The sequence below is a fragment of the Aythya fuligula genome, chromosome 5 (genome assembly GCF_009819795.1).
Source record: "Aythya fuligula isolate bAytFul2 chromosome 5, bAytFul2.pri, whole genome shotgun sequence".
NCBI classification, from domain to species: Eukaryota; Metazoa; Chordata; class Aves; order Anseriformes; family Anatidae; genus Aythya; species Aythya fuligula.
In genome coordinates this window covers 37,001,365-37,014,661 of record NC_045563.1, presented here as the reverse complement: position 1 = coordinate 37,014,661, position 13,297 = coordinate 37,001,365, and the positions used below count along the sequence as shown (strand labels likewise).

The 13,297-nt window shown below is 53.9% G+C and overlaps 1 protein-coding gene across 5 annotated transcripts in view; it reads right to left on the bottom strand.

Annotated features, from left to right (window-relative positions):
- ACTN1 (actinin alpha 1) overlaps positions 1 to 13,052 on the bottom strand; it is an 85,605-nt gene extending 72,553 nt beyond the window's left edge. For all 5 annotated transcript variants that reach the window (XM_032188384.1, XM_032188379.1, XM_032188381.1 and 2 more), the window contains exon 1: positions 12,881 to 13,052. In XM_032188384.1, coding sequence (XP_032044275.1) covers positions 12,881 to 12,985 — 105 coding nt within the window. In that variant the 5' untranslated portion in view covers positions 12,986 to 13,052. The remainder of the gene's footprint in view (positions 1 to 12,880) is intronic.
- Positions 13,053 to 13,297: the final 245 nt, after the last annotated feature.

The following is a 13,297-nucleotide window of genomic DNA, read 5'->3' as shown; positions in this document are numbered from 1 at the left end:
CGAATGCTCTCTCACCGTGGGGAGCTATGTAGGTTTAACTTCTCCCTTTTATCTGTTCGGTAAATTCATTTTAACCCCGATGAAGTCCATTCACATGGCTCACAGCTCAGGTCTGCAAGCAGTTACGCCGGAGCAACGCAGATGCTGTGCCTTGCAGGGTGGGAAGGAGCAGCCGGGGACAGGTACTCCGCAGGCAGCTCTTGCTAGCACAGCCCCTCAGCGCATCAAGCCTCCAGCACGGCCCCACTGCTTCCAACATTACTTGCTGGTGTCAGGCACATTTCCATTCCCCCACTCCAAAACCCTTCCCCCATGCATCTCCGCTATTTCGCATGGCTGGAGGTGGCTTTAAGCAGCATTCCTACCTAGGGAGAGCTGGCGGACAGCTTATTCTTTTCACATGCAGACTAGAACTATCACCTGGTCCAAGCTGCAAAAATTCAAGGAATTTGGGCAGGGTTTTAAGAGAGTGAGAACGCATTGCTTTGCTTTCCAACCAGCATGAGGTGTTCAGAAGCTTCTGCTTTTGCTCCAGCCCCAAATACCATATTGCTGAGAGACCGGTTTCAGGGTCAGCTTTGGCCACTTTACTGACAGTCTGCATCCAGCTGAGAACGGGTGACAGGTAAGCGCATGCAGACTGGTCTGAAGACTGAAACTGCACCTGGAGTGAGTCCTGCACCGAGTAAATGGATGAAGAAAGCACTCACCATTTGCATACACAGAAGTTAAATAAATTAGGTGCAAAACGTTAAGATTTGGCAGGTCTTTGGAATCACTGACTGCCAATTTGAAGATACCTTACATCACCTTCTGGCAAACTATCTAGAATATACTTTGCAGGCTACAGTTACACAATACACTTGTACACTAGGGCTGCAGAAGTACCAAATTTCACCAGCCAAGAAACAGATAAGCACTACATAAATTACATTAAGAGCTCTGGAGCATGCTATTCCTAATATATGTATGTAAAACATTTTGCCCACTCATATCTTCTTGGGAAGGCAAATGTGCGAATGGGGGGATAAATTAAACTCCTGTCAGTTTGACAGATGCAGGCATGTTGAGCTAGTATTGCTACTCCTATTGGAAGGGGAGCAGTTTTTCGCTGCACTCCAATTTCATGACAAATAAGCACCCTTACAAAACCTTGTCAACAGTTCACATGAGAAGTAGTCATAGGAGAATGTGACTTATGACTTCCCAATCCATCATACAGGAAGGTCAGAGGGGAACAGGAGCAGAACTGTGTTTTGTCAACACCTCGTTCCTTGCCCTAGCGTCAGGACAGCCCTCGCAACCCACAGAGGCACGCTTAGCCAGAGTACAGCTGCGTGTGCACTGTACCCCGGAGTGTTTCCCTGGATGGGATGAGCAGACTGAATCCACACCTCGCATCCTGGATGTGCCCATGGCACACACTTCCCTCTTTCAAGCCTGCCCGCTGCTGTGCTGCAGAGAACCAGAGCAAGGCTTGCCCAGAGCTCACTGCCAACCAGAGACTTCCAATTAAGCTCTGAAGCGACACCACTGAAATATTATCTCCTTCACGAACAGACTAAGTTTTTAATAATTATCTTCAACAGAAGCATCTGCAAAAGCCCTTTCGAGTACCATACCGTTTTGTTAATGTATCGGAGATGAAAGCCAGCAGCCCACCTAAGCAGGACAACAAGCAGCAACCCAAGGCGGAGCTCTCAGTACGACGGCAGCGTAAGATGCCCAGAACACAGACCTCCCTCCTTAGCTCCCGTTAATGAAGGTGGGGGGAGGAAAGGCAAGGAGTACAGGAGGAGGAGGAATCTGGGACTGGGAAATACAGGCAGAAAACGAGAGATGAAGGAGTACCACCTGAGGCTTCAAACTCAAAGCAAAATGTAATGAAAACAGCATGCTTCTGTATATTCTCTCTGGCTATAGCCACATCAGAAACTCGCTCCAGTGTACTGCTGAGTTGGGAGGGTGTGGGGAAAGGACATCTCCTGCAATTTTAGAGTGACATGCTGAAAGCAGGCGTTTGGACCTAAAGACAACAGAAATACAGAGGCATAGCTCTGAGGCGGCCTACTACTAGGCCTCATGGTCATGAGAGACTGGGAAGCACTGAAGCAGGGTGTGCCAATAGTGGCCAAGACAGCACCTAAAGCAGAAATCCAAATGCATGGTACTAGCACAAGAAAACACGGAATTGACAATATTTTTTTCATTTGAGTCAAGTGGATTGTAAACAAGTACCACAAACACAGACACGACTTTTATTTGCTGTAATTGGCATAAGTAGCCTTAAGAAAACATCGATAAGTACGTGCTAAGAGTCCATTTAAAATCTGTTAGCATCTCTTCAGTGCTGCTGGCCATCCAGTGTCTGGGAACCATGCTCAGTGATCAGAGAGGTCTGTAGTGCAAGGTGCTGCAGGGCAAAAAGCCCACTCTTTCCCCAGGCACCTCCTGGCTGCAAGAACAGTGAGGAAGATGCTGGCAGAGGTGAAGAGCACAGGGAAGCAGATAGCTGCCTCCTGCTCAGGCCAGCAGCTGGTGATCGAGGCCTGTTCCCAGGGCCGGTCCCGAAAGTCTCTGTACTCAGTGCCTGGCTGTCCACACTGACCCACAGGGCACCAAGCACACGTCATGTCGTGTGGAAGATCAAACAGCGGACACCAGGGTGGTGAGGCAGGTACGCAGACAGCAGTACCAGAAGTCGACAGCCCGCACAGGATCCTGAGGGTGACAACATCTCTCCTCTCCCAGGCTAAATCCACAGCACGTGAAGTTGAACTCATGCTCAGAGTTTTTTTCCCTCTGTTCCTTTCAGCTGCTGGGAGCCATGGCGCAAGCCAGGCATCTCGCTGCACCTCTACTGCCCAGCACCAGGCAGGAATGAAGCCTAGAAAAACAGCAAGATGAATGCTCGAGAGCAAAATGAAAGCTGTGATGAGAGTGTTTTTTTGCTGTTGTTTTTGTTTTTAAACCCTGTCCTCCGGCTGAACAGGCTTCTCATCTTTCTGACCCCACCAGAGGCCAAATACCACAAATGAACACCCTGCTCAGCTGCTGAGTCCAGAGAGGTGGCTGACTGATGGCTGGCACCCGGACAACTAGGTATTTTACTTTACCCTGGAGGAGCCTGCTGCAAGGTAGGCATTTCCTACCACATAATAAAAATAAAACAAACCTTAAGTACTGCCATGTTACAGCTGCCTCAGTGCCCTCCACACCCTTCAGCAGCACCATGCGAAGCCAGGACTCCTCTGATGTGATGGAAGTGAGCCTCGTACCTCACTGTGCTGCTCCAGGCAGAGCAGCTAGTGCTCAACGGCCTCGAAGCATCCCCAGCTTCTCCCAAAGCAACCTTGAGGACTGGGATGTGGGCACACCAGCTCGGGGCCCCATAGCTCCCCTGATGTGGGAAGCCCTAGCGGCGCCAGCGTGGGCCCACGCCAGGCTCACCCGGAGCCCCAAGCACCACGGGCAGCGATCGCATCGCCCCTCGCAGCACCGCAGGCAGAAGTTGTTCCAAGGCCTGCAAGCGCAGAGGGTATAACACTCAGTTTTACTTACTGTAAGCAGTTCACTAATTACAGTAGTAATGATTGGATTATGGCCAGTTAACAGCTTTAAAGAAACAAGCCATTATAGGAGGGGGAGGGAAATATTCCTCAGGGTCTAGGCTGGAAACCGCTTTCAGATTTCGGCAGCCTACCCCGCAGGAAGCTGTTAGGAGCTGGCTGGGTCGGGCCATTTGCAACAGGCTGCAACAGCGAGGAGCAGTGTAACGTGTCACGAAATGATAGGCTGGCACCTGAAAATTATCAGTGTTGGAGGAGGTGTGCTCGCAGGAACAGAAGGGCTCCTGTTCATGCGCTGGCCCCATCGGCTCCAACACCCCTACGTGAGCAGGCCCAGAAGACAGGTGCGTGCATGCAGAGCTACACAGACAGCACCGTGCCGATGATGCCTTGTTTCAGCACGCACTGCACTGTGACTACAGGCAGTTCAGAAACTCTTTCGCAGGGGCCTGCTAGCTCCAACCACGCAGCCGGCTGCGAACACCCACGGTATCAGGAGCCAAAGGCACTCATCAGAAACGGCAGCTAGAAATTTCCTTTCCCTAGCAATTTCTGCCAGCGCTGGAAGGCCCGCAGTTATCAGGCATTAATCCCTTAGTCCCTCCGGTTGCTAAAAATCCATACAAGGCACAAGCAGGCCCTAAATGAGGAAAGCCAACCCCCTGCATCCCCACCACCCACCCTGCCCAGGCAAGGCCCTGCACCACCCAGAGCCACCCCACAGGTGCCCACCCACCGCAGCCTCCCCCTGTGCATGTGCTCAGTGTCGCCCCTCAGCACCGTCCTGCTCTGCTTGGTCTTCTCCTCCTCCTCCCTGCAGAGATCTTTGGCTCAGGGCTGGCAGAAACCGAGTTTGGTGTCGCTGGCTGGAGGGCGAGGATTTCTGGCAAGGGAAACCAGTGGAGCTGGGCATCTTGCCCAGGGTGAGTTCACACTTGGCTCCCCACAGCTGGAAATAGTCTCATCCGCAGCCAGAGTTCCCCAACGGCCCAACAAAACCCTTGGGAAACAGCAAGTTTCCACGCGTTGGCCATTTTGAGGCAGTCTGGTGCGTGGTAATGAACGTGCTCCCTCGCTGCCCCCACCCAGCCTCCTCTGCACCGCAGCCAAAGGGTGCTTGGCGAGCAAGGGCAGGCTCCTGTGCCATGCGAGGAGCCCAGCACAGCCAAGACCAACACGACTGCTCCTTCGACCACTCCTTTTCCTACAGAGCAGCACCAGAGGGAAGAGAAGGGCTGAACAAGTGTGCTCCCGCACCCCCCTTCCCAGCGCGCTCCTGCAGCCGGGCTGTTGGGCTGTTGTGCTCCTCACTTCATCTCCCAGGCCAGATAAAACATGTAGGAAACTCACCTGGAAGCATAAACACGTTTAAAGAGCTGCAACTGCTCTTGGCTGCAATCAAAATTTTCCTCAGGAAATTAAGTATTTTCCGTTGTGATAAAACCTGGCATAGGCATGGCCTCAACAGCTTTAAACAAAGTGTCTTTACTTTGGCATTGTTTAGCAATTAAGAAATCCATTTACTTGCTTTTTTTTTTTTCTTCCGTGGACCCAAATTTTTACAGTTTTCTTGTGGATAATACACTTTGGTAGCTGAAGTAGCTCACCATTTACTGAAGGGTACCTTTAAATAAGTGGAGGGGATCACAGGTAAGCACGGGGGGCAGCAGAAGCTCTGTCCCTGCAGAGCCAAGGAATCCGGCCAGGAAGCACGGCCCCGGGACGTGCACATCACTTTCCATGATGAAGAAAAGAGCACTCTGCCGGGGTGTGGAGACCATACATGGATCTCTCTCCGTGCCTCGTTTCTCGGAGGCCTTTACAGGCCAGCTCCCGGAGCGAAGATGTAACAGCACGACTTCCATTTACAGCAGCGGTGAAGTCCGACTGCTGGGCATCATATGCTGCAGCGAGCAGCAGCAAGTGCCCTGGCTGCCTGCTCCGAAGGCCATGGAAAGCAGGAGCTCCTCCTCAGCTGCCAGCTGGCCTTGGCTCAGCACCTCTGTAGGACGGGAGAGTTGTCCTCGGTGTTGTAAAAGGAAGCACAAATTTTCTGGGCAAAACTTATCTAGCACAGCAGCCCCTCCTCACCCAGCAGCATCACTCAGCTAGGGGATGGCTGTGTAGCGATACGGAAGAGGAGTAAACTCTGCCCCAGCTTTCTGCGTGAGAAGTTTTGGTCAAGCAACCATCCCTGCAGTGATGCACGGTGACCGCAAAGTCACAGCCATGACCAAAGCGGCAGCTGGCTGGTACAAGTCCCCCTGCCTGCCCACCGACCACGTCAGCCATCTAGGAGGCTGTTGGTCTCCCTGCAGCCTCCCCTGCCCATGAACTATCACCCCCGGGTGTTTCTATAAGACTGTCCAGAAGGGATGAATCACTGGCATTCAGAGGCTCACCTGAAACTACTCCAACTACGTGACAGATGATAAAGGGAGCCTCACGTTGGTGGCGTGCAGCGTAGTGAGTGTAAATAGCCAACGCAAGGCATTTTCACCTGCCAGTACGTCCCATCCTGAGCTGTACTTTAGCCCCCGCGCAGTGGAAAGGCCAGTTCTGCTGTCATTTCCCATAACACAGGGATGAACACATCTGAGAGGCTTTCAGTCTATCTATACAGAATGACAAATCAGAGTCACCTGGATGAGAGGCCAAAGTCCTGTTTCAGAGTGTGTGTACCCCAGCCCCGCCAACAGGAGCTGTTTTGGTGCACTGAGGGCAGAGAAAGCCTCCGCAGAGACCATGCCCTACTGCTGCAAAGCAGCAACAAATTTAGAAAAAGGAGAAGAGAGGACAAGTGCAGGTGAGGGCCTGAGGACAGCTGGCTGCATACTGACCCAACAAGGGTTGGCTTGCAAAGGCCTGACCCAGGCCTTACCAGTAGGATGCACGCATTGCCAGCTGAGCAGGAAGGACACAACGACAGGAAACCAAAATAGGAACAAAAAGGTTCTGCTTTACTGCCCGATAGGGTGCTCAGAGGTTAAGCTGGCAGCGGGCCACACCACAGACATCCTATGGCCAAGTTCTGCTCGAGGACGGTGAGGGAACGGGAGCAGGGAAGATATGGCAGGGGAACAGGAAGGCGGCCTGTTTGCTGAGCACATCACTGCTGCCGGGCCTGCTCACTTAAGCATTTTTGGGGTTGGCCCAAGAATTCCCCAGTTGTGTCTCAGGGATGTGGGTGATTATTCAGAACCAAGGGAGGCTGAGGTAGAGGAGGTCAAAATGCAGCAGTGGGTGGCTCTAGGGACCTAGATAAGATGGGCTTTTGCAGTGTGGCTAGTGCCAGACCGAAGGTCCCGCCGCTAACAAGCCTATCTCACCAGTCTGCATCAACTCATCCCCACAGATCCAAACTCTGGGTAACATGCTTCCGCCCCGGTATCCCACAGATGGAGCAAATCCTATGTCCCTAGGAAGATGACAACTCTGGACCTTTCTTGCTCAAGTGACATTTTTTCCACCTGGCAGCTGCCAGGCACGCTAAGCACGTGCTTCATGCTGCCCCTTCACAAAGTTCGTCTCTCGGAGAGACAGTGTTTTACACTGCAGCACAAGACTTGTGGAAGTCATGCTAAGCATGTTCCTTATGGTAATCATCATGTTCCTAATAGTCACACAGGGCAAAAAATCAGGTTTATATATATACATAAAAGAATAAGCTCTGTTCCACTCTGCTGCCTGTCCTCCCTCTCAAACACCGCCGCTCAGGTTGTACAAACTACCACCAGAAGTCACAGCAATGCATCCAGCAAGCCCCTGGGGCAGACACTACACATTTGAAGTGAAACCAATCCACCCTATTTGCTGTATATTAGCAGCTTCCCAGTGTTTCCCCGAGACAGAGCTCCAGCCTCTTTTCTACACTGACTGCTTTTTGCACCTCGCCATCAGACGGAGCGCAGCCACCCCCGCCAGCCTAACGATGCTCCAGAGAAGGGCCCAAGTGTCAGGCACTATAGCGATAATCCGCAGGCAGCTGGAAAGAGCCCTCAGCCCTTCTCCAGCAGCCCCGTGCTAGTTTTCACCATCTCTGTCACCTCTGCTTGTGCCAGCCCTAAGAACTCCAGGCCAGAAACTTCAGCACATCCCAATGAGGCTGCAGAGGAAAGTGCACAGGCCAGGGGGGCTCACTGAGTGCTGCTCCTCCTGCAGACAGAAACACACAGGTGGGCTGTGAAGGTGCATCTCACATGAGAAGAGCAAAGTGCCTCCAGCAGGAGCAGCTGGGGCTCGTTATTACAATTCACAGTGGCCACTTGGGCATTGTGAAGCACAGGTAGCATCCCCTGTAACACACAGGGCTTCTAAAAGCGTGGCCTTAGCATTCACAAAGCTTTTACTGAACAGGTTTACCAGCCCATGTTCTCACAGATACACTTGATTTTCATGGCAAGGCACCACCACCCCACACAAAAGCACCCATTTCCTTCTAAGGGCACAACTTCTCACCAGACTGCCAAGAAAACTGAAGTTTCTGCTTAAAGACACCACGTGGCAGGGCAGCAGACCACATGCCCCCAGCTACCCCATGCAGCACTGCAAGCGGGCAGGGGGGAAGCAATGTCATCACATCAGGCCTCTGCAGCTCCACACCAAAAACGTCATGAAATTCTTGTGCCTGTGATTTGGTAAGCTGCTTGCCTGAAGCAGCGCGTGAGAAGTTCCCCAGACAGGCACATTTTACATCAGTGGGCTGGTAGCTGGATGCCTTTGAGGTATTTCATCCGTCCCTAGAGGATAAGGAGGATGAACAATTCAATCCTGTTTGGCAAGTGTCTCTCCTCACAGTGGCTCCTTGGGGTCTGTAGCAGCAAAGCCTTCCAAGGAAGGCGCAGTCTTCTTTTCAACCCATGTTTTCTCCTAAGTTTCTCTCTCAAACTGGCTGCTGCATAGGCGGTAAGTCGCTGCAAAGCACGCACGCCTCATTCATCACCTATCTGAAGGGTACGATGAAAAATAATGTTCTTGTCAAAAACCCACAAGCACACTTCCTGATCACAAAACACACGAAACCTGATCACAGAAAGCAGGAGGCAGCTCCCCCACTCAAGGACAAGTAGCTGATCTACAAAGCCAGATACTTGTAGAGACCCCCTACAGCAACTTCTCACCTTATCGTTCTGAAGAACAAGTATCTGGCGACAGCTATCTGTGTTAAACAGCAAAAGCTTGATCTGAAAGATAACAAGTACCTGGTGACCTGTATTGCCTGCCTGTATGACGGTAAAACAGCAGCTGAGTGAGCAGCCACACTGATTTCCCCATCCTGCTTCTACACTGGTATCAGCGAGTGCAAAACAAGGCACGGAGAATCCTACGTGCACCAGGGCCACCCTGCAAAGACCACGAGGGCCGTTCATGATCACCTGCTGATTGTCATCATGTCACTTACAGAGGGAGCAAAGGGGCCAGCGCTGCATAGTCACCACCAACGAGCATTTATGCTACTACTGAAACTACAGCGGGAGGTACTGAGAGTGACTTTAGCAAGCTAGAGATGGCGTGTGGCACCGCGCCTCCAGATGGGCCCCCAGCAGCCACCCGATGTGCAGCTTTCTGGAAATGTTGCCACCCTTCTCAAACCAGGGAGGGAGGGCACTCGAACCAAGGGGAAAGGAAGCGGTGACTGCAACTCGTACGTCTTGTCAGAGATATTAGTCACCCTCGGTACGAGCATGTTACCAGCAGCCTGGGAGGTGGGGTGTTTCTGCGAGGGACGTGAGCTAATTTCATGAGTATTTTCTACCCTTAACAACCCCACCTCAGACACAGAGGTGATTAGCACAGCAAAATTCAAATCATAACGAGAGCAGTAAGACCTGTCAGGTGCAGACACAGCCGTGCTACCAGATCCATAGCTTTTGGGGGTATGGGACCACCCTTGCGTTCATACGTATCTCCAGATGTAGCTCATGGCAGAGGGTTTGGGAGATTGCCATTCCCGACTGAGAATTTCAGCAGTTTCATGAGTAACAACTGTACGTAGCACTTCTTCAGGGCAGAAAACGTGCTCCAGAAGCTTGTGCTACCACTGCTTCAGCAGCACTGTACACCAGAACACTTCAGCTCTCTCAGCTGGTCACATCATTTACTGCCACAGGGGTGCCAACCTGGGGAGGCAGAGCAGTGCCGGACAAAGACAAGGCACATTTATTTCATTGATACCTTAAAGAGAAGCATGACTGTGTCTCCTTACAGCACTGAAGTTGTATGTGGCTGTCTTCTGTATGTTGGAACCAACACTGCTTCCTACTCACACTGTCAAGTCAGCAGCTGTCAAGTCTGCAAGCAATTCAGCATTTAAAGGGTTTGTTTCGCCCCCAGCTCTGCAGTTTGGACGAGTCACTTCAGGACACATTTTAAAATAAACTCTGAAAAACCAGCCCACAAAATGGGCTACCAGAGGGAGAGCCAGAACCACCCCCAGCCCCCAAAAGCCCCCAGCAGCACCAGCAGCACCCCAGCACCACCTCAGACCCCTCTGGGACACTGGGGGGCAGTGGGAGGAGGCTGGAGGTGCACCACAGGTGCTGAGCACCCAGCAGCTCATCCAGGCACTCGGATGCTCCTGCACCAAGAGCCCCACAGGGCCCTGGAGAAGCCTGGCCATCTGTAATCGGGAGGGAGAAGTGCCTGGTACAAGCTTTCTACAGGGCAAGCTGGTGTGCCCCGACCGACAGCTGCTTTTCAGGTGGGACCTTGGCAATGGCTCTCAGCAAGCTCTGCTTCGTAACGCTGGAGAACAGCGAGATCGGTCTCGTTATGCCTTGGCCAGTGCTACGCCACGGCCTGACTCCAGACAGGAAAGAAGAAAAAAGGGAGAGGAAAGACAAGGCTGTTAGAAGAAACTACTGAGATGAGTCCAACAGCGCAGAGAGGAAAGTATTTTAATCCCCAGCAGAGACCCTGCTCCCGTACAAAAGGCTGTGCAGAGGCTCAAATCAAGCGAGAAGTAGCAGTTTGTTCTGCACATTACATTTTTTGCCACTTATGAATAGCAATGCTGCAAGGAGCTCTTTGAAACCTCTCAGAGTCTCTTCTGATAGGCACAGAAATGCCTCCTGTGGAAAGCTGTGTGACTGGAAAGCTGTTTTGCTCCGAAGCACTGTCGCTTCATCCCCAAATTTTAAACCAGCAGCTTCCCAGGAAGGGGCAGGTGGGAAGGTGTGAGACCAGTGCCTCTTGGCTATGTCACGTTTAGAGGCCTAACTTCACCCTCCAAATATGAAATATGAAATTCACTCTGCCATCCCTCGACCTGTGTCAAAGCAGCTCACGAGCCCGTACCTCGAGCCCTGCCCCAGCCAGCCGTGCCCCTCTCAGCGCAGTAGGAAACCTGCACACCAGCTCCCTGAAACCTGTCCTCCTTCGAGCACAGCACACCTGTTGAGCCCATTCCTAAAAATAAAATAAAAATCAGCAGATCTCCCTGCTTCTGATGCCTGCCATTGGCTCTGCTGAGCCCAGTAGTAATGCCACAATAACTCGGTGGTACTTAAGCCCCTGCACAGACCTTTCCTCGTCTCTCTTTCCCCACACTGGCACGGAAGCTTTGGGGTCTACTGCTGCCAGCACCCGAAAGCGAGTCTCACCCATGGGAGAGGCCTGGCTGCTCTGCCTGCAGGCAGCGAGACGTCAGCGATCTCCCGCTGATAAAGGCCCCGACTGAATGGCAGTGCTGCAACAGGCACAGCGATTTCTAAGAGCTGATCGTCCAAACAGCCATTTATGTAGGCAGAGAAATCGCACGTACAGTCAGGATTCATAAACAGCAGAATTAAGTTCACATAGCAACATCCCAGCCTTCTTCCACAGCGATTTTCTGCTTCTCAAATCTCGGTGCCCTTTTATTTCTAGGCAGACAGGCTTTTAGAAATTCTCTAGCTGTTCCTTACAGGAAGGAAAACCTAAAACACGTGAGCCAACTAGAAAGCCCCAACAGTGGGCCAGAAGAGAGCCGACAGATCATTTGGGAGGCGTGAACCCCTCCAATTCACCTTGGTAAGCTATCAGTCCTGAGCAGGGAGACAGAGGTGCAGCTGTAATTACTGCAGTGACTTCATTTTGCAGGTGAGGAGGGGTTACGGTCTCAGCACACCCCAGGGCTGTGCCTGCTGGATGCTGTTACCTCCTGCCCTCTGAAGCGAGCCCCAAGGCCCCAGCACGGTCACTGGGAGCTGCTGGCCACGTAAAGGAACTGGCTGGGATAATTTCCGAGCAGACACACGGATACCTTCCAGCTCCCTCCCGGCTTCTCCCCTCCTGTGCGCGCACAAGTAACCCAAGTTAACGGAGCGGCTCTCTGTCCCCCTCTGCTGATAGGACCACGAGGACCAAAAAAACCTCCTGGAAGGAGGTAATTAAGGAAGCCGTGGCCTTCGGGGCACGTGCCACACAGCTCCTGCTTTGGGGCTCCTCGTGAAGCCAAAGGCTGGGCTCCTGCTCCCAAGGACCACGCCAGCCGCTCCGCTCCGCCTGCCCCCAGCGCCCCATGAAAGGCAAGGAGCTGCGCACAGCCTGAAAGCCATTTATTTCCCCTTGTGGGCAACGAGCAGTGCTGCCCACCTCGCCCTGCGCCCCAGGGGCTGTCCCAGACCCATCTGCAGGGCTGGAGGCAGCGATCGCAGCCAGGCAGCCCTCCGGAGCAGGAGGAAACTTCTCTCCCTCCATGAGTGCATGGTGGCAGATAAGCCACCGAGCGAGCACAGCCCAGACCGAGATTGCATTCCTCCTCCTCCTTTGTTGAGGTGCGAGCTCGCACACCGCCAGCTCGCTCTCAATTAAATGCCCTCGCTTGGGTGCTGCAATTCTCCTGCTGCCTCCCCGAGCGAGGAAGCCGCGGACAGGAGCCCCGCAGCTCTCACCTCCCGTTAACCCGGTGGCGATGGGCAGGAGAGCCTGGCAGCCCTCCACCCGCAAGCAGCGGAGGTGGGAAGGGAAGGGAACGAAGGGGAACGAGGGGGCTGGAGACCGAGAGACCCCTTACGGGGGGCAGCGGCACCCCCACCCCGGCTGGCTGGGAGCGGTCCCGCACGGGATGCTCCGGGCTGAGCACAGCGAGGAGAGCAGCGGCCAGGCTGCGGCTCCCCAGCTCCCCTCCCCGCTAGTTCAAAAAAAAAAAAAAAAAAAAAAAAAAAGGGCCAGAAAAGGGCCGAACGTTACCATTTTTGGACATGACTCGGCGCCAGCCCTGCCCTAGCAGCCCCCAGCGCTCAGCCCGCCGCCGGGGCCGGGTCCCCCCCGGGGTGCACCCTATTTTTTGGGAGGGGGGTGCGGGCTGCCCGGTGCCCCCCGGTGCCCACCTTCCGCTGCTGCTTCTCCCAGGCGGGGTCGAGCAGCAGGTCGCGGTCCCAGTCCTCCTCCGGCTGCATGTAGTCGTTGGTCTGCTGCGGGTCGTAGTGATCCATGGCGGCAGGCAGCCCTCCGTCCCTCGTCTGTCCGTCTGTCTGTCCGTCCGTCTCACCCGTCTGTCCGTGCGTCCTCCCCCCCCCCTGCCGCCCCGCCCCGCCCCGTCCCGGCTCTGCCGCTGTGCCCGGCCCGCGGCCGCTCAGCCCCGAGCAGGCGGCGGCGGCGCCCGCTCCCTCCCCCCCTCCGCCTCCCTCCCTCCCCTCCGCCTCCGGCCGCGCGCGCCGCACCGCGGGGGCGGGACCAGACGCCGCGCCCCGCCCCCCTCCCGCCCCCGCCCGCTTCTCATTGGTCGACCCCGCAGGCGGCGCGCC